The sequence below is a fragment of the Mustela erminea genome, chromosome 8 (assembly GCF_009829155.1).
Source record: "Mustela erminea isolate mMusErm1 chromosome 8, mMusErm1.Pri, whole genome shotgun sequence".
NCBI lineage: Eukaryota > Metazoa > Chordata > Mammalia > Carnivora > Mustelidae > Mustela > Mustela erminea.
Window position 1 is genome coordinate 26,476,275 of NC_045621.1, and position 21,252 is coordinate 26,497,526.

At 48.1% G+C, this 21,252-nt stretch overlaps 1 protein-coding gene across 3 annotated transcripts in view; it reads left to right on the top strand.

Moving 5' to 3' along the window:
* The window catches only part of SMARCAL1 (SWI/SNF related, matrix associated, actin dependent regulator of chromatin, subfamily a like 1), a 60,630-nt gene that overhangs the window by 16,725 nt on the left and 22,653 nt on the right, over positions 1-21,252 (top strand). For all 3 annotated transcript variants that reach the window (XM_032354742.1, XM_032354741.1, XM_032354740.1), the window contains exons 8-12: positions 1,640-1,790; positions 4,374-4,532; positions 8,862-8,927; positions 16,710-16,850; positions 20,809-21,027. In XM_032354742.1, the coding sequence (XP_032210633.1) occupies positions 1,640-1,790; positions 4,374-4,532; positions 8,862-8,927; positions 16,710-16,850; positions 20,809-21,027 (736 nt within the window). The remainder of the gene's footprint in view (positions 1-1,639; positions 1,791-4,373; positions 4,533-8,861; positions 8,928-16,709; positions 16,851-20,808; positions 21,028-21,252) is intronic.

The window sequence follows — 21,252 nt, forward strand, 5'->3', positions numbered from 1 at the left end:
GGACGAAGCCAGTGGCCGAAGCAGAGGGTACTCAGGTGTGTTGCCTAGGTGCCCCCCCTCCACCCTGGCGGTCAGTTCTGTAAACTAAAAAGTGAGGTAAAAAATGAATCTTTTCCACACTTGCTCCCCCATCTGTGTGGCAAGTCGATCCTGGAGATAGTCAAGAAGATTTAACCAAAGCACATGTGCCGAGAAGAGGCTGGGCCTGTCTGAGAGGCGAGGCGGCCCCACTCTGAGCTCCCTTCCTTGCCACTGAAGTCATGGGGTGCTCACAGCCGGCGGTGCAGAGGGGCTGCTACCTGCCCTGGTGGGCCGTCGTGGTCGCTGGACGTCAGAGCAGCGCTGTGACGTGATGGATGTCATCCACCGAGCCCAGGAGGCGGCTCCCGCCCCCCGCAGACACGCTGCTCATTTTGCTGCCTCTGCTGAGCGGGCGCTGGCTTTCGGAGGGCGGACAGCTCAGAGAGGCCCCTGCAGCTTCTGTCAGCCGTGCTTCTGCTGATCAGAAGGGGCTACACTTGCTGCCTTGGCTGTGTGAGGAGGAAAGAAAAAGGGCTCATCGACTGGCTTATTCTTGGGTTTCTGGGCGAAAGATCAGATTTTGAGAAATTGAGATGGAAGAGGTGCCGGTGTTTGGAGCAGGAGACCAGACATCTGGCACTTGGGATCCTTTTCCCTTTTCACTGATTCATTCGTGAGTCAAGCAAGTCCTTTTTAGCCTTCATCTTGATTGTTTTTCTTTCTGTGGGGTAGTAGTTAGAAGAGAAACACTTCCCAGCATATACGATGGTGCCAGGCCCTGTAGTCGGTGTCCTAAACATGAACTCCGTTAAACCCTGACCACGGTCTCTGGGGCAGGCCCTTTTATTCCCATCGCATGGCTGAGGCACTGAGGCACCAGGAGCTGAGGTAACCTGCGGGAAGGCACCCAGCTGTGAAGCGGTGGAGCTGGGATACCCCCCCAGGCCACTCAGGCTCCCAGAGAGTGGAAGAAGGTGCCCTTCTTCACAAAGCGTCAGCAAGAGTTGTCATGCTGGAGGGCTGAGGGGCCCCAGCAGCTGCTGGCGGAGGAGAAGCTGCTGAGGCTGGTGCTCTCTGGTAGGCGGACACCCTGGTGCTGTCCTTCCCTCCGCCTCTCTTCTGCAGCGCCCTCTGTCTTTGCCAGCGCCTTCCCTTTGCCTCTGTGCATAAATGCCCTCTCTGACCTTGAGAAAGTCTGCTTTTGATGCCACTTTCCTTTCTAGGCATACCTCTCATGCGAACAAGGCCACCCCTCCTGGCCCCTGTTTAGGGGCTGCTTCCGAATCTCCTCTCTCACTCCCCCAGGTCTTGCCTGCACTGGGCTGAGGGGCCCACCTCTCAGAAGCTCCCTCCCTTGGCTTGCTTGACCCATTTGCCTCTAGAGCCTCTCTCTACCTTTTGACTGCTATTCCACGTTGTTCCTATTTGGACTCTTGAATATTTTTTTACTGTCATGCTGGCCCCTGCTGGCTCCTGTCTGCCCATTCCCGGGGAGCAGGACCCGTGCTGCGGACTGCGGTGGCCCACACCAAGTGGTATTGCTTTACGTGGTGGCATGATGGCGGGTTAACCCCTGACGGATGCGCCATGCCCCTGTCCTTCCCTCGTCTGCTTTCAGTTTTGCCATAGCGAAGAGAGGCCGCCTGCTGCTGGCTGATGACATGGGCCTGGGGAAGACCATCCAAGCCATCTGTATCGCAGCCTTTTACCGGAAGGAGTGGCCGCTCCTGGTGGTGGTCCCGTCATCTGTGCGCTTCACCTGGGAGCAGGTCAGCCCCCCTTGTGTTGTGATTTTAACCAGGAAGTGTCCTCAGTGTTGAAGCAGTCAACTAACACTCTGGGGACAGGGCCTGGGGGGGCTTTAGAAGATCCTGTGTCAGCTGAAGGAGGAAGGGAGAGGAGGTGGCCTTCAGAGGCCAGACTCTTGGTTTTCTGAACTAGAATCAGGTTATGCCCTTAGGGAAGAAAGCAGAGGGGTTAGGAGCTCAGACTTGCCTCCGTCTGGCAGCAGGTGCTTCCTGAGCACCTCTCATGTCCCTGCTGCTCCCCCTGCTTGCCAGTACCACACAGAGGTTTCGTAATGGCTGCCTCCTTTATGTCCCTGGATCCCATAGCAGCTGTCTGAACTTGGATGCAGTCGGTATCAACCCCGTTTGTAGATGACAGAACTGAGTCTCACCGAGGTGAAGCAGCAGGCTCACTGGTAGTCGGACTTTGAAGGGGCATCTCCTGAGTTGTTGGCTCAGGTTTTGTGCACCTGGAGAAGGTGGCGTGGGCAGGATGGTCACTGTCAGCCGGTGCCATTAGAGCTGGAGAACCCGATGTGGGCACCGCGTTAGCACTCGGCCGTGAGCTTTGTCTTCCATGAATCCAGGGATCAGAGGGCGTCCGTGAAATGAACCCAGAGAAGCAAACCTAGTGGAGAAAGGAGACCTAATTCATCGTCCGTAGCTTTTCCCAGCTCTCTGCTCTTTATGGCAGCTGGCCACTTCCTCACACGTTGGCTTCTTACTAAGCTCCCCCATGAGCCACTCGTGGAGAAGGGGCAAATGTCAGACGTGCCCTTCCAGCTGAAGAGAAAGCAAAACTTAAAAAATGTGCATCACAGCAATACCTCTTTTTTTTTTCTGTCCTTGTGACCTGTATTCCACCACTGCCTCTAAAAACGAAGAGTTCAACACATATTTATTTGATGTGGTTAAGTTCCCACAGCACCCTCAAAAATTCTCAAAAAAAAAGAAAAAGAATCAGGCAGTCACTTAGAGCAGGACCAAAACTGGAGGAAGAACTAGCCCTTAACATCACCATAGTGTCAGCCCAGGGACCTAGCCACTGACATGCAGGAACCTGGTGGCCTTCCATTGTCTCCAGGCACTGGCTTGGGCTAGGGATGACAAGATTGCAGGAGAGCAGGTGATAAATATATATATATTTTTTTTAATTTTAATTTTTTTTTAAATTTTTTCAATTTATTTATTTTCAGAAAAACCGTATTCATTATTTTTTCACCCAGTGCTCCATGCAATCTGTGCCCTCTATAATACCCACCACCTGGTACCCCAACCTCCCACCCCCCCACCACTTCAAACCCCTCAGATTGTTTTTCAGAGTCCATAGTCTCTCGTGATTCACATCCCCTTCCAATTTACCCCAACTCCCTTCTCCTCTCTAATACCCCTTGTCCTCCATGATATTTGTTATGCTCCACAAATAAGTGAAACCATATTATAATTGACTCTCTCTGCTTGACTTATTTGTCATTATCAATGTCTTTGGTATATACCAGCATCTGCTAAAAATTCCTTTATAAAATTCCTCCTAAAGCTGGTGCAGCCACTCAGCCACTCTGGAAGATAGTATGGAGGTTCTCAGAAAGTTCAAAACAGAGTTACCCTACGACCCAGTAATCACACTACAGGGTATTTACCCTAAAGATACAAACATAGTGATCTGAAGGGGCACATGCACCCAAATGTTTATAGCAGCAATGTCCACAACAGCCAAACTATGGAAAGAATCTAGATATCCATCAACAAATGAGTGGTTAAAGAAGATATGGTGTATATATACACAATGGAATATTATGCAGCCATCAAAAAATCTTGTCATTTGCAGCAATGTGGATGGAACTAGAGGGTATTATGCTGAGTGAAATAAGTCAGTCAGAGAAAGACAGTTATCATGTGATCTCTCTGATATGAGGAATTTGAGAGGCAAGGTAGGGGAGTCATGGGGTTAAGGAGGGAACAAATGAAACAAGATGGGATCAGGAGGGAGACAAACCATAAGAGACGCTTAATCGCATGAAATAAACTGAGGGTTGCTGGGGGCGGGGGGATAGGGATATGGTGGTTGGGTTATGGACATTGGGGAGTGTATGAGCTATGGTGAGTGCTGTGAAATGTGTAAGCCTGATGATTCACAGACCTGTACCCCTGGGGCTAATAATACATTATATGTTAATTAAAAAATAATTTAAAAAAATAAAATTTCTTCTAGAAAGAGTCCATTCTTGCGCTGCAGAAACTTGCCATCTAGTTGGATATTCGAGGTCTGAAATCCACAGACAGTACAGTGACTGCTAACAAGTGCTTCCTTACCAAAGGCAGGCCGTGTGGTGTTAGCCGAACATGAAGGAGCGGATGAGTGGGAGGGCAGTGGAGGTGATTGTTAAATTTATGGGCCTAAGGGTGCCAGCAAATACAGGGGCGTGTGGAGAGAAAGGCGCCGAGTTCGTTTTTCGGGAAGCGTTAACATTGTCTACTGAGAGGGCTGCTCATGGGTGGGCTGGGGTCCCAGCTGGCAGCTGCCGGCCAGATCCCCGAGGTTTCCTTCTCCCCTGTCGTCCCCAGGCCTTCCTTCAGTGGCTGCCGTCTCTGAGCCCGGACTGCATCAACGTCGTGGTGACTGGCAAGGATCGCCTGACGGCTGGCTTGGTCAACATTGTCAGTTTCGACCTTCTGAGCAAGTTAGAAAAACAGCTAAAAACCCCCTTTAAAGTTGTCATCATTGTAAGTGACTTGGCAGAGTCTTTAAGCACTTTATCTCTGGGGAAACTTTCTTCTTAAAAGCTCCAAGAACTTTCATGTCTGTGCTCTCCTGGAGCTTCTCTCTGTTTCTAGGAGAATAGAAATCACTGTCTTTATTTTGTGGGAAACTGGCAGTTTACTCATCTCAAATAGCAGTTCTCAACCCTGGCTACATATTAGGATCTCCTGGGGAGCACTTTAAAAGTGTCAAATATTTACTAGGCCTGAGCTGGGGGGTTGCAGCCCATCTCCCTGCCAGGAGGTCATGGATAGAGGCCAGCTTGGGGCCCTGGGCCCTCAGCCTGAATACTAGGGGCGACTGCCTTCTTCTGGTGGCCTCTCTTGTCCAAGTGTCTCAGATCAAATAGTAAGTTTTTTTCCAGCCAAAAAAGATACACCCTCCCTCCCCCGTTAAAAAAAGTACAGCTGACCCTTGAACAACATGGGTTTGAACTGCGTGGGTCTGCTCATAGGCAAATTTTTTCAATAAATATAGCACAGTACGGTAAATGTGTTTTCTCTTATTTTTTATATTTTTTTAATATTTATTTATTTATTTATTTATTTATTTTAGATTTTATGTATTTGACACAGAGAGATCACAAGTAGGCAGAGAGGCAGGCAGAGATAGAGAGAGAGGGAAGCAGGCTCCCTGCTGAGCAGAGAGTCCGATACGGGACTCGATCCCAGGACCCTGAGATCATGACCTGAGCTGAAGACAGGCTTAACCCACTGAGCCACCCAGGCGCCCCTCTTATGTTTTTTTAAAATATTTTTTTCTCTAGCTTTATTGGAAAAATACAGTAAGTAATCATGTAACATACAAAATATGTGCTAATTGTGCATGTTATCAGTAAGGCTTCTGGATGAGAAGTTAAGTTTTGGGGGAGTCCGAAATACATGCTGACTTTCTACTGCAGGAGGCGGGAGTTAGCAGCCCTAACCCCTGCGCTGTCCAAGGGCCAGCTGAACTTTCCACGGGTTTTTGGTCTGTTTTTTTTCTTAAGTAGGCTTTACTCAAGTTCTGCTCTCAGATGAGATTGTGTCTCTTTCAGTCAGCTGGTTTTCCTGCTTTTCATTCCTCAAGTCCTCTCTGAGGAAAGTCTAGAAAGGCCTGGAGCCAGCCATTTGGCAGAACTGAGTGTATTCACGGGGCTCACAAATAAAGATGAGGAAAAGGCATGCAGCTCCCACCTGGAGAGCAGCTCACCGTTGACGGACGTTCTGGGCCCCAGAGCACAGTGGAGGATTTTCAGAAGTTTACCTTTGTTTTTCCTCTCGGCAAAACGGGAATCCACTGCCTCCAGATGATATGTAACGTTCTTCTTTATTCAAACCTGTGAATTTTAAAAACCCGTGGTACTTTCTTTCTCTTAAAAATAGAATTCTCTGCTGACAGTGGCTTCCCAAATCCTGAGGCTCAGAATGTGTAGTGCATGTCTTATCTAGAAGGAGGGGAAGGAATGTGTTTTTAGGAGGCCCAGAAAAGTCAACAAGGTTGCAGTAGAGCCTGTGGGTTTCTCAGCACGGGGCTGGCTGTCGGGGAGGCTCGTTCATCCGTGGGTTCGGCCAACACTGAGCACCAGCTTCGCACTGAGGGTGTGGAGGGAGGAAAGTCGGCCCCGTTCTCCAAGATACCACAGTCCAGTAGACAGACTGACTCGCGCGCAGAGCATTAGCATACATTTTAGTGCCCAAGTCTCGTGGGAGCTCAGAGGAGGGAAGAAGGCACAGTTGCTGTCCTCGGGGATCTGCTGTCATTTGGACATAAGAGCCACACTATGTTCCTAGCCTAAACAAACTTAAATGTCTGTGTGTTTTCACAGCTGTAAGGTAATGAGTCTTTGGGGAAGTTGTTTCTGGTTTGGCATAAATTCAGCTGTGGCTCTGAGAGTATGTCCGCATACACATGAAATGCAGACCTTTAAAGCAGTATTCTGGGATGGCAGTGATGGTTCTCGAGTATGTAGGAAGAATCATGCCCTCATTTCTTTTTTTTTTTTTTAAGATTTTATTTATTTGACAGAAAGAGATCACAAGTAGGCAGAGAGGCAGGGAGAGAGAGAGAGAGGAAGAAGCAGGCTTTCCGCTAAGCAGAGACCACCACCCCCCATGTGGGGCCCGATCCCAGGACCCTGAGATCATGACCTGAGCCGAAGGCAGGGGCCTTTACCCACTGAGCCACCCAGGCGTCCCAGTGCCTTCATTTCTTTTTTTTTTTTTTTAAAGATTTTATTTATTTATTTGACAGAGAGAGATCACAAGTAGGCAGAGAGGCAGGCAGAGAGAGAGGAGGAAGCAGGCTCCCTGCTGAGCAGAGAGTCCGATGCGGGGCTCGACCCCAGGACCCTGAGATCATGACCTGAGCCGAAGGCAGCGGCTTAACCCACTGAGCCACCCAGGTGCCCCAGTGCCTTCATTTCTTGCGTGTTCTTCTGTGTCAGGGACTTTACGCGTAATTGCCCCTCTTCCCCGAGGCCCCTGAGGCAGACACTGTGTCCTTTTCACCACCGATGGAACTGACCCTGAGAGTGCTCATGTGATTTGCCCACAGGCATGAGGCCAGCAAGATGGGTCATCACTGATCGGAGCCGACTGCATCGTGTGTCTGGCTCAACACTTCAGTTTGCCAGATGATTTTGGGCAGGCCACTTACCACCCATGTTAGTTTGTCTTCAGTTATTTAAGAGCCCTGTCCTCTTCTGATTTCAGAGAAATGTTACAGGAAGGAATAAAGTGTCAGCTCTAAGATGTCATACTTCTTAGAAGAGAATTCAGATGGAAGCCACTCTTGGTGGTTAGTTATACTAGTGGAACATTTTAGCCCGTTGGTTAAAAGGGTTCATTCCCTTCCCCATCCTCTGTCTTTCCTGCTGTTTCTCACTATAAACCGTTTCCTTCTTGGCTGTCTTGCGGGCTCATCGTACAGGAGTACGAATGTTACACCCTAGGTTTCTAGGAACAGATGTTCTGACATTTGCGGGTTCATCTTGCACTCCTCTCTGTTGTGCTTTTGAGAACCATATTGGTTCATCATAGCTGAAATGGAACAGCAGGTTTCTTGCAGATCACCTCTTGAGATAGAGCCAGGATCCCCTCTATGTCCCCATCAAAGGGTGGCCCATACCACTGAATGCTTACTGGGCTTGGTGGTAGGACTGTTCTAAGGGCTTTATGTGTATTAGCCCTTAAGACTTACGGCAGCCTGGTAAGTCAGGTAGCGGTGTCTTACTGTTTTATCCATGGAGAAACTGGCACCGTAGAGAGGTCCATATGTATCTGTATGTATACTGTGTGTGCTCAGGTCCATAGCAGGTAATTTGAATGTGTACCAAAATAGAAATTTCTTCACCAAATACTAAGAACGTGTTACTCATTTGGCTTTGGAAAATACGATAGGGGTGGCTGACTGGCTTTGTCGGTAGAGCACATGAGTCTTACCTCAGGATTGTGAGTTTGCATCCCATGTTGGGTATAGAGATTACTAAGAAGTAGAATATCTGGGGAATCTGGGTGACACAGGTAAAGCACCTGACTCTTGGTTTTGGCTCAGGTGTGCTCTTAGGGTCCCAAGATTGAACCCCACATCAGGCTCCACGCTCAGTGTGGAGTCTCCTTCAGTTTCTCTCTCCCTCTCCTGCGGCCCCTCCCCTACGCTTGTGCACTTTCTTTCTCTTTCCCAAATAAATAAGCAAATCTTAAAAAAAAAAAAATTCTTTAAAAAAGAAAGAGAAAATGCTGTATTTTAGATTGCCTATAATCAAGCTCTGTGTGATAAACCTGACAGTGCCTTGAGGACGGGCATTGTGTCTCCTTCCCTTCCTCGAGTTCCCACAGTAATTTGTCACACTTCCTCAGTGACAGCACTTAGAATGCTGTCTGCTTGGTTGTGGTGTCTGGTGAGCCCCAGGGGACAGTAGCTGGGCGCCAGTGCTGCGCACCAGGGCGAGGCACACAGTGGGCCCGCTCTGGCGTCGTGTTGTGCAGACGTGAGGCGTTTCTTACTAAGCAGCAAACCACCTTGCGGCAGTTCGTTGAGGGCTGCCTGCAAGGTGGGCCGGGCGGAGTCACTAACCCCACTTCCCAGTTGGCCAGTGGTCCCAGAGATGGAGCGACTTGCCCGGAATAAAGTGGGGAAGCGGCACCAGAACCTGGGTCCTTAACTGAGGCCCACAGCCCTTTCCTTGAATGAGAAAACAAGGGAGGTGTCCCCAGTGTGGCGCCGTGTCAGGGTCAAGGTTAATGTGGGCTCCAGCTCCATCATCCACTCAGGATTTGGCCTTGTTCACCTGTGTGACCCTTTCTTTCCAGGATGAGTCTCACTTCCTCAAGAACATTAAGACCGCCCGCTGTCGTGCAGCTATGCCCCTCCTCAAGGTGAGTCCTACGGAGAACAGGCGTGGAGCTTGAGGCCGCTCAGCACTGAGGGCTCGCTGTATCTTGCTCAGGCTGGCAAGGGGGCCAAGGAGAGCAAGGGCTTCCATCGGGGGGAGGGGCTGGACGTGACTTAGCGTGGACTCCGGCCATCACTGTGTCGGGCTTCAGCGCCAGACTTGTTTTCCTTCCTAACTTCTTGCTAAGGAACTGGCGGTCGGTGCAGCGGTTCTTGTCTCTCAAAGATGCTGGCCTGTTGCAGGTGGCAGGCTAGATGGGCACCACACTATAGGTCCTTCTTAGGCTCTTGGACAAGGGAGAGGGAGCCGCCAGTGCGTGCTGTCTAAACAGCCCGGGAGAAACTGTCTTCTCTGTCTCTGTGGGGGCAGAGCTCTCATGCTGCTAAGAACCAAGGGAGATGAGTCCTACAGACTCGGAACCAGGCCGTCGGGAAGCAGGAGGAAGCCCCACAAAGCTGAGGTGTACCTTGTAAGCTGATGCTTTTCCCGGGGCTCCCTAAGCCTGTTTGGTCATTGAGGGGCTCAGCCATCTAGAGCCCTTCCTCTGGTGGGCTCAGTTGGGGCCCGAGTGCTTCGGTGGGCCGAGCCTTCAGAGCAGGCAGCGGTGTGGACCTCGCGTAGCTTCTCATCAGTATCTGAGTGTTCTTTTCCCACATCCCACCCCAGACAGTGCGAAGGCCCCCAGACTGCCATCCCATCTTTTTATGGTGAGCTTTTTCTTAATATCGGGGAACACTAGTACAATTAGGAAAGTTGCTTTTTCTCAGAACCAGATAGAAACCTCTCACAGATGCCTTCGGGAGAATCTACTTTGGTTTATGTAGATTGAGCAAACAAAAGTCCGTGTTTATCATGTGCTTTCTTAAAGCAGCCTTTGTGTTGTGCCACACTTTCAAACTGCACCTTTCGTAGCTTGAAAGAAGCTCTGCGTTGTACGTCAACTAGGGAAAACAAATATGCTAAGTGTTGGTGAAGCTTATTAACATTTGAAAATTAATTTTTCCAACTCCCCTGTAAACCACAACTGTCTACTCGATTCAGGTTTTGTTTTCTTTTGTTTTAGGAATAACAAGTAACATGATACGTCTTCCAAAGCAGGATTACATCCTGTGCTCCAGATTTAAAAGTCCTTTACTTAAAATCTTTGATTCTCTGCTCACATTACCTGTAAATATTTATGGACACACTGAAATGAAATGTTTTTCTCAGAGTGGCGGTCCTTCTTTTAGGAGGCTTCAGTATGTTTCCTTTTAAAAAATGTTAATGATAGGGGCAGCTGGGTGGCTCAGTTAGTTGGGTATCTGCCTTTGGCTGGGATCAAGTCCCACGTTGGGCTCTTTGCTCAGCGGAGGGTCTACTTCTCTCTCTCCCTCTCCCCCTGCTTGTGCTCTTTCTCTCTGTCTAATAAATTTTAAAAATCTTTAAAAAAATGAAAAAGGGGGCGCCTGGGTAGTTCAGTCATTGGGCATCTGTCTTTGGCTCAGGTTGTGATCCTGGAGTCTTGGGATTGAGCCCGATGTCAGGCTCCCTGCTTGATAAGCCTGCTTCTTCCTCTCCCACCCCCACTCCCCCTGCTTGGGTTCCCTTTCTCTCCCGGTCTCTCTCTGTTGACAACATAAATAATAAAATCTTCAAAAAAAAAAAAAAAAAAAAAGAAAGAAAGAAAGTAAAGAAACATTAACAGATCTTCTTACTGTGGTTCTAGTATTACAGCCATACCTAGAATTAAATCTGTGCCCCTGATTGCTTAGAAGCAGCTGTGCAGTAAGTAGGGTGTATCACTACAGGTGCAGAGGAAAGCTTTTCTTTAAAAGATTTTATCTATTTGAGAGCGAGAGATCAAGGGAGCACAGGTAGGGGGAGGGGCAGAGGGAAAGAGAGAAGCAGGCTGTCCACTGAGCAGAGAGCCGGATGTGGGGCCCGACATGGGGCTCGATCCCAGGATCCTGGGATCATGACCTAAGCCGAAGGCAGACGCTTAACCGACTGAGCCAACCAGTCGCCTATCTGGGCAAGCTGGACTACATACTTGTTTCTGAAACATAACACTTCTAGGCCAGACCTTTTAAAGCCATATTTACATCTTTAATATCGTGGGTGTATTTCAAATGGATACATTTAAGACCAATCTTTTAGCTCTTACCTAGTATAGATGATTCTGCACTTGCTATAGAACTTGGATGAGTTAACACGCTGAAGGATAGGACCATGAACATAGCCTGCTGATTATGGAGGTGTCTCAAAGCCCCTCTCACCTGAGATGTTGACTTCACAGGATTCCAGGCTGCTGGTGGGATTGAGTGGAGGCAGGGCTGAGGCATTATGAGCCATTCTGCTAACCAGACCTTTCATTTCTCTGCTGCATTTTCATCTGGATCAGTTTCTCTGGCTTGGCACAGTGGACACTTTGGGCTGGGTCATTCTTTGCTGTGCAGAGGTGTCCTGTGCCCCGTAGGGTGTTTTGCAGGATGCCAGGCCTCCAGGCACTAATCGCCAGTGGCACCCTCCCACCCCCACACCAGTGGTGACAATCAGAATTGTCTTCCGATACTGCCAGACATGCGCTGGGAGGGGCAGATCACTCCTCTCCCTCTCTCTTGAGAACCACTGATCTGGATACTCTAAAGACATGGACCTAAATGGTTTTGAACAAGAGGAGACTTGGGAGAAGTAAAATATGCCTTTGAAAAGCCACATAAGGGCTTAATTTAGTACCTCTTGATCCTCTGACTTGTGCATATCCTAGAACTGTTCTCTCAGAGTTAATGTTTCAAGCCATGTTCAGCAAATGTGCATGATGAGGTAACTTGGTGATATCCTACAGTGTGTGAGCTAGCCAGGCCAGATTGTGTCCTGTAAGTGGGGGTCTCGTAAAGGTGCATGTGGGGCACATGTGGCTTAGGTTGTAGGAAACTGGTGTCGTGGTTCCCTGGGGAATGTGACGTCTTTCTTCCCCTACAGCACTATACGTTTGAGCTACTAAGCAAGATAGTTCTGTTTTTTATGTACACATGTGTGGAAGTAGGCAACAGGAAGCTATGAGGAACAAAATTCAAATCACCTTAATTCCCTTCGACAGAGGAATCCACCATTACCATGTCCATTGCAGGGCAAGGTCATCATTGTTAATGGCTCCAGAGCCTTCTGCTCGATGGATGTATCCCATAATTTAACGCTTAGTGTGGGACATCTCTTTGCTGTTTTATAAATAATTCTGCAAGTGAACGTCATCACCATATTCGTAGCTTGCACACTTTGACCTAGTGGGACAGATTCTTATGTATAGAATTGCTGGGCCAAGAGTTCACTTTTTGATCGATGCCTCTGAAGTCCAGTGTGACCAGGCATAACCATCTTCACTCCCACTCAACCCGAATCACCCAGTCTTCTCCATAAGACTGCAACCTGAAGGTTGTCAGTCTCTTATTTTAGAGCAGTGAGGTATGTGTTTGAGTTTTTCTTTGATTTATAGTGCTTTTTCTTGCCAGACTAGTGTTCGATTATTTCTCCAGAGGGAAAAAGCCCTCAGATTCCCACTGTCCTTTCCTACTAAATAGCTGTTTCTCTTTTTGTGGGAAGAGTCCTTTTTACATCCCTATTGATTGGTGAAATGAAACAATAGGAGCGGCCTGAAATGTACGAGCTTTTTCTTTTCTCCTTTTCATTAGAGGAGCTTAAGTAGATGCTATATTCAAAAGGGTGTACCATGAAAAATAACTCTTTCTCCCACCTCTGGGCCCCTCATTGCTTGATTTCTGTCCCAGAAAGTGGTCAGCGTTACCAGATTCTCACTTTCACTTCTAAAATTTCGTCTGTGCCCAGCTAAGCATGTGCATGCATGTTTCCTTCCTCTCTCCTTACAGTATTCCTCAACCACTGCTTTGCTCCAGCCTTTTTTCTGTGAATAGTGTATCTTGGAAATCATCCCACCTCATTTTGGATGACTCAACCTCATGCTTGCAGATAGTATTGTATTGTGTAAATCTATCCTAATATGTATCACCTGCTCCCTTTTTATGGGTTTGTAACCAGTCTTCAGCCATTACATACAGTACTGTGATGACCATCTTTTCACATCATATGCAAGCACGTGGTAGAAAACCCAGTGTCCCCGCATCTAGAAGAGATGCTCTTGGCCCCTCTCAGCCCAAAGGGAAAGTGGGGTCATTGGGAGGGTCGGCTCTCCCAGTGTGACGAGGCTGCAGGAGGAGTCCCTTGTGGTCCTGCTGTTCTGGTGAATTTCCTCCATTTTATCACAGAATCAGGAAGGAAATTACTGGAGTCTCACACTTAAGGGAGAAAGACTGTTTTTTTCCAGAGGAAGAAAATGTATTTAATATTTAATTTGAGCCTCTTTGTTAGATTAATAACAGCTATGCCCCTGCATGCCTTGAAACAACATAACTTTCATTAGCTGTAATTATGCCATTGGATGTGTTCTCATGCATTTTGGTATTTTTGAACCAGAACACTTATAGTCACATCCTTCTTTCTGTTCTTCCCTCAGAACTCGTCAACTTTTACGTAGCGTCAGTATTTCGCTAATGTCAAAGCAATGACGCTTGCTTGCCTTGAAAGCACTCCAGTTCCTGTGCAAATCAGTTTGGTGCTGGCAGTAGCACTCAGACTTGTGACTGGAGCTTTGTTTCCTTTTGGGAGAAGCCTGGATCCTAGAAGGAACCGTTTTATGTGAAATATGCTGACCCAACCAGAGTCAGAAAGGCCATTTATGAGGTATCATTGGGCCATAGGTGGCCCTCTACAGATCCCTGGAGTGGCTTCTGGTTAACAGGGGCCATAATGATGCCATTCGTCTTGGTTTGGCCTTGGGTGTCCTGGAGAGAGGGAAGAATTTCGATCTTCTCCCAGATTCCAGTCACTGGATGGCTCTTGAAGAGTGAGTTTTCCCTCTTGTTCTCAGGGTTTAGATTTAACCACAGGTGTTGACTCTTCTGTTGCTTTTTGGCTTGTGCCTGTGATCCTGCCTTTCTTCTTGATCTGTGTACTTTTGGTCCCATGCCCCCAATCTGTGTTTGCCATTCTCCTTGTTTTTGAAGATTTTATGATGACTTCTGAACTCGTGACAGCGTAGCTCCAGCATCCCTGTGACACAGGGCTTGTGTGTATCAGGATACTTGGGTGGCATGGGCGAGACCTTCTCTTTGATGTCCCCAGCCTTCTCAAGCGGTACTTCTGAATCACAAGGGACTCCACCTATAGACCAGACTTCATTTAGAGTACCATTAAAAATAACATGGGGCAAGAACAGGGTGCGACTTTGGGGCGCATGACTTTCCCCAGTCTTGAGTCTTGCTGAGGTGTGTTATACCCAATCAGAATGATTTGGTAAAGCAAGTTATCGGCTACGTTGGAAAAAGATAGAACAACAGAAAGTGATGAAGAATTCCCAGGCTGCTTCTTGTATGAACTTACAACAATTTCAACTCTTCTTTGCAACAGAACATTCTCTTGGCTGATCGAAGATCTGTGTGTAGTTTATTTATTCTGAGTTGGATTAGATTCTCCTTGGCAAATTACATCCACTAACTTGTCCTGCTAGCAACTTGTTCCTGAGGGCTGAACTGATGACCTTAATCTCTGAGGAGACTGAACCTGTCTTTGAGGGTCATCTGCCCCCAGTGGCATCTGCTCCTGTGAATCACACCATTTCTCTCAGACATCACACAGAAATTACTGTTTTGCATTGCTCCCTGATGGGTTTCCTGAGTGCTGCTCTTTTGTTAGCCAGAGGAATTGACTGTAAAGTGTTCCATTCTGTGTTGACTTACGTAGTTTTGTGCATTTCTGTTTTCCGAAATTGGAGGTTCTCCAGGTGGAGGGTGCCCACAAATCACGGGCAGCTGGGCAGGATTAAAGACCGTTTGACGACAGTGATGACAGTACCAACTTGTTGGGGCTGCGTGGGGAGCAGGCTAAATCATTCCAGAATATAAAAGACGCTGTTCTGGTTTCTTTTCAAGGCTTGCCTTTTTCTTTTTCCATAATGATGCCTCTGCTTTTTAAGCATCCGCAAATGTCCGTCTTCAGTGGTCACATCACCCCTAGTCTGGTCAGTGTATAGGAGAATGGGCTCAGAATGAACTCTGTCCTGTACCAGCCGAGAATCTGGGAGTTATTTTCCATCACCTGATCAGTGAGCTGTCTCCGCCCAGGCTCCATCCCCAGACAGCAGCAGCGGTTTGGGATGATAGGCCGATTTTCTCTTATTGATAAGACTTCTCATTTTCCCCGTTTCATTGAAGCGGTCTTGAGCCAAGGCAAGGGATGCTACAGACGTCATTCGAGAAGCTCATTGTTATTTTAATGAGTCTGCATTAAACCGTGCAGGAAATTAGAAGCCTCAGTAATTGAACTGTGGAAAATTATAGCTGGAGAAATTCAGAGCTCTCCTGTCATAATGGAATCAGGTATTGCCAGTCACTGTGAGGGCGAAAGTGCATCTTGGGAGTTGTATATATTGTATATTTATAAAGAAACATTTTTCTTCCCTCTGTTGCACCTTTATTTATTTATTTTATGAGGCAGCATATCCATTTGAAAACCTCATTTCCTCCCCTAGGTGATTTACTGCTCGCCATTGCCTTATACTCTCTTCATTAACTCAAGGTTACAGTGGTTAACAAGGTGTTTGTAGACAACAGGGCTGAAATGGATTTTACTTCCAAGAATTTTTGGCTGTTCTCTGTCCTCGTACAGTGGGGGGGTGTCTCCTTTATTCTCGCCCTCCTTCCCATTTTAGGAAGAGGTGCGGTATTTAGGTCTGATCTCCTCGGGTCAGGTTGGGGTCTAGCTAGTGAGGAACCTGGAGTTCGTCATTGGAATCGAGCATTTATTTCCATCCTGCCCACTGCTGAGCAGGCTGCTGCACACACAGGCTGAGTTTAGGGTAAATGGACCTGTGTCCCCCTTTTGAAAGTCCTTCTTACTTGCAAAATGAGTGAAATCAGGGAGCTTTGGGGTCAAAGCATTGTGCAGCTGAGTTAGCGACAGCCTTTTTTCCCTCCGAAGAAAATCAGGGAGAGGCTTGGTGCACAGGCCACCCCGACTCTGCCTCCTGGCGGTGAGAAAGGCCGGCTCCTCCGTGTCAGGATCTTACTGGAAGTTCAACTCCGGTATCAGAGATCCGCTCTGGAGGCTGGTCAGACCTGCTTTCCCCGCCACTTCCACTTCCTCTTCCAATGCTGGATTCTTGGAGTTTATCCTGTTTTCCCCAGGGACATTGGGTAGCGGAATATTTCTCAGCATACAGCAAACATTTTTAAGTGCTTCAGAAGATAGAGGTGACCACAGCCCTGATCTCAAGACGCTCACAGTGAGGGAGATGGAGAGTTTGGAATTCAATATCACATGCTCAGTCCTGATGTAGGGACTTGTGACAAAGCCAGCCTGAAGTGTGGCATCCTGCTGCTTACATGGGTCACACCATGAGGGTCTCAGAACACGTATGCTCCTCTTCTCTGGCCACAGTACCTTTGCTTAGAGTCTCCAGGTTTGGGCCACACTAGGATCTGGAGTGAGGCCAGCCTGTGGAGTCGTTGGGATGTAGATCTGCCTGGTTTCCAAGAGGAGCAAACAGCAGAACTGCCAGCAGTCAGGATGTCCGGGAAGGGAGGGGTACTCTTACTGCATTCCAGGGGATTTTGTTCTTCCCTGGACATCCAGCTCCAATCCTACTGGGGCATTTGGGATAGTCCCTAGGTGCTCCTCTATGCATTCTCAGCACCTTTGGCTCTTTGTCTTCCAGGTTGCGAAGAGGGTGATTCTGCTGTCTGGCACACCAGCTATGTCCCGGCCTGCAGAGCTCTACACCCAGATCATCGGGGTCAGGCCAACTTTCTTCCCTCAGTTTCACGCTTTTGGACTTCGCTACTGTGATGCCAAGCGGGTATTTATTCTCTCTTCTCCCTCTCTACCCCTCTCCCCCACCACCCTGTCCCTCTCCCTGATTTTGATACTTACCTTTTGTTCCTTCTCTTTGGCCATGGTTGATCAGAAGCACACTGGCCAGGGAGCCAGACCCACATTTTGTCCTGCTTTGCGCCTAACTCTGACCTTCCTGTGTCCTTGAGAATAAGAACAGTCCCTCCTAGCTTTAACGCTTATGGTTCTAGGGGAGTGTTTCCCAATAAGGGGACCGGTGGCTTTTTTATAGGTGCCCGGAGCTCTGAGAAGTGCCCAGAGGTGAGCTTGGGGTGTGGCAGGGGCCTGTACCCTCTGCACAGAAGACACAGCAGAGGCCTTGAAACAGGCAGAGGGGGAGTGATCTGGAGCTGCCTCGTGGGCTCTCATCAGCCAAAACATGGACTCATCACAGTGAATTGTGCCTGCTCGACAGGCCAGAAGCCCTGGACCTACAGATTACCTGTGGGAACATAGTGCCAGTGGGGCAGGTGCCTCTGACCTACAGATTACCTGTAGGAACACAGTGCCAATGGGGCAGGTGCCTCTGGGGCTCTGGTCTCCGCAGCTTCAGTCTTCAAGAATGGCAGAGGGAACTTGTAACCGTGAATGCCGTTGCAATCACACCCTTGATTTCTAAAACCTCAATTTCTTTTAATTGAAAAAAAGTACTTAATGACTTGGGGAAATACAAGAGTGGGGAAAAAAGTAGGATGTGAGATTTTTCCCATCATTCGTTCATTCATTCATTCCTTCTTTCTCCCTCTCCCTCTCCTTCCCAAACCCTCCTCCTCCCCCCACCCCACCTCTCTTTCATATATGATTGGAAAATAATGTGCACCAAAGTGGATTACTTTTGTAAGCCCGAAAATGAACATTTTAATGTTTAAATGACATTGTTCACCGATTCTCCATTCCTCCTGATGGCCCATTGAGTCGGTCAGCGTTCATCAGTCTGATCAAGCCAGCTGAGCATGGGACACTGTCCTTCTCAGCAGAGAGGCTCCTCACCAGAGTCCCCACGATTTCCTCTCTCCTTGTCTGTGGCCGTGCCTCCCTCCGTGTCAGCAGCATGTTCATGGTGGCCCCAGCATGTCTCCTGAGCTGTGTCAGGCAGCCATAACTGGCTTGGTCAGAGCCTGTGCATGTTTCCAGTGTTCTTCCCCAAAAACAGCTCGAGAAAGGATGACATGGAGAATCAGCTGCTTATTTGCCGAGGTGTTCCTTTTTTTTTCCTTACTCAGCTGAGCTGTTTTCTTCTGGGACTGGGCCACTTTCTCTTCGGGAGGGGGCTCCTCCTTCTTGGCTGCTAGTGCCTTCTGCTCTCTATCCAGACCTGCCGGTGGGATACAGCCTATCTCTTTGCTGAGCTGCCAGGGTCTGGCGTGGCTGTGGGAGGTGGAAGCCCAACTCCTGGTTGATGACCTCGCAGATGCAGATGGTTGGGGTGTGGGCCGGGCTGGCTGGCATTTGCTTCCTGGGACCCTGGTAGCTCTCTCTGACCCAGGCTCTGGAACTTCCACAATCGGAAAACCCAAGGGAAGATTCACTACTTTTTCTTTCTCATCTCTGTTTTTGAAAGTGGCCGGGGCAGTGAATTTATCCTTCAGCGGCTGACCTTCATCTCGCAAGGTCCATCTTTTCGCACTCCCAAACTCTGTTCCCACGGGGGTCCATATGGCCATGAGTTAGAACGGCAGACTCCAGCCCCTCTCTCAAGTGTGCATCCCTTCTCCTTTTCCTCAGTTGTCCTGCTGTAACTTCGTAAACCTCGACACTACAGCCCAAGCTATGCCTGCCTTCTTTCTTGTGGTTGTAGCCCCTGCTGCAGAGGCTCCGACCCGACTTGAAGACCCCTATTAGTTTAGGCCTTCAGGATTCCTGTTTTGTGATCAAATGACAAACATACTGAGCCACTATTTGCATCGAAGATGCTGACTCTTGGGAGAAGTGGCTGTTGCTTTCCTGTGACACATGCCGTCTTGAGGAAAAAGCCTTGCTGTGCAAGTTTGTGATGTAAATAAGATTGTCTGCCTTATTTTTTAAGAACTTTTTTCAAAAAACTTTTCAAGTACTTTAAAAATACCCACTTACATTCAAACAAAGTACTTATAATGTAAATTGTAGTGCTTTGCAAAGTTAATTGCAAACCATTTTTAGCCGCTTATTGAGGCAGGAAATTTCTGTTATTAAATGTATTTAAAGCTGTACACTTCTTTAACAAAATCCGTAATGCACTTTCCCCGTGAATCAGTCCAGATTAGATTCCACATGGTTGTCATGGTCCCTCAAAACTCGTCATGAGTGAATCGTACCTCCATCCTATTTGCAAGTGACCCACTTTCTGAAGACGATCTTTTCTTCCTTGGCTATCCAGGCTCATGGTATAATGATCAGCTAGTGATGGTAGGGGCCAGAGACAGAATTTGTTGCCTTTACCCCCAGACTGTGCCTTCCCATGTCCCCAGTCTCTGCCCACCATCCCTGCAGTCTTCATGCCATCCTTACTCAACTCATCCTTTCTCTCCGTCGCACTGTGACCCCCTCCCCGCCCCTAACAACCAAGAAAACAAACACAGACAGTGCCTTCCTCTCCTTCCACGTAGCCCAGTGCCCGCTACAGGGTAAATTTTCAGTAAAAGCTTGTTGGATTATGACTCTTCTAAAATTTAAGTCTTGGGTAATATGGGGTTTTAACCTACAAGATTAAAAGCTGACATAGGAGCAAGCTATCCAAATTAATTATGGTATTTACTTGTTCCCAGTAAGATTTTTATTTAATGCAGCCCATAGCGCAGGGCCGCCTTTTTTTTTTTTTTTTTTTTTTAATGTGACTAGCTTTTTGCATTGAGAGAAGCCGCTGAAGAGAATGCCCCCTGCTGAGCTCATTTTCGACCCCATTGCGTGAAGACAGTTGCTGAAAACTTCTAGTTGATTTCAGAGTGTTTTCTTAAAGAAGAAGCAGTTTTTGATCATTTTACTTCTCCGCCTTTGACCATCTCTTTCTGTTCTCTGTTTAGCAAAGGACACCTTCCATGTCTTCACCATTGGAGACTAGGTCTACTGACCATTGAAATTGAACAAGCCTAGCTTCTACCTGAGGCGGTTTATGGTCACGGGAGGTGGAGACAGGAAGGGAGGCAACAGCTGGAAACATAAAGCAGCAGAATATACATCACCTCATTTTCTGCAGGACTGTAGATGTCAGTTCTGTTTCGAATAAGATTGTTAGTGCAAGACACGGTTTTCATTTTAACATCTTCTCTAGCTGTGTGACAGGGAATAGATATTCTTGCTCATTGCCTCCCATGAGCTACTAAGTGAAGAAACCATTTTCATGAAGGACTACCTTGGTACCCTCAAACCCACCTCTGGTCTCAGGCAGACTGGCCAAAGCCTGTGCTCGCGGTTCCTCCCTTCAATCCCCACCACCAGCAGCAACACACTGTGTTCATCTCACTGCGCTTGGTTGTTCTGGGCTAGCTTGTGCTGAGGAACAACAGCTTCTTAAATCTCAATACATCTCCTCAAAGAAAGCTATTACTGAAAAAACGTGATTTATTACCACGTGCAGTGGACTTCAGGATAAGCCCTGGGGAAGACGATTTCCTTATTTAGAATACAGGAGTAGTCTGACAAGCAGAGCGTCTTGTTTTTAAATGTAATGGACACCGGAGCTCTCAGCGTCTTGAATTTGCTGCTGGAAAATTCAGCGTGTTGAACACCAAGATAGATGTTTTTAGTTCGCTTTATTCCATACTCTCTCTTTTCCTTTTTCCTTCCTATCTGTATTATATAAGGTTTCTTTCATCCTTTAGAGCCACCTGAAATTCTCTGAGCAAAGCCACAGGGAGAGGTCCTCATGAGCCCGCCACGGTTGCAGCCCTGTTAGCTTGGCCCTAGGAGAACCTAACTGGCTGTGTGTCTTGGTTCTCCCTTCACAGCATCCCTGGGGATGGGATTACTCAGGCTCCTCCAACCTCGGCGAGCTGAAGCTCTTGCTGGAGGAGGCAGTCATGCTACGACGCCTCAAGAGCGACGTCCTTGCCCAGCTCCCGTCCAAGCAGCGCAAGATGGTAGTCGTTGCCCCCGGTCGGATCAGCACCAAGGCCAGGGCTGCCTTGGATGCCGCGGCCAAGGAGATGACCATCACAGACAAAACTGTGAGTCTGGGGCTTCAGGTGGGGATTTGGAAGTCCATGTGTCCATAGCTGTTCCTTCCTTGGAGGGGGTCTGTGGGGGTTACCCAGAGTTCTCTGAACTTGCCGTTCCTGGACCTCTCCCCATGCTCCTGGGCAAGGACAGTGAGCCCATGTCATCTCTCAGCCGACCACTCTGCTTCCAAAATCTTTTCCTCGTTTGTGGTTTTGTATGTGTGTAGATCACTA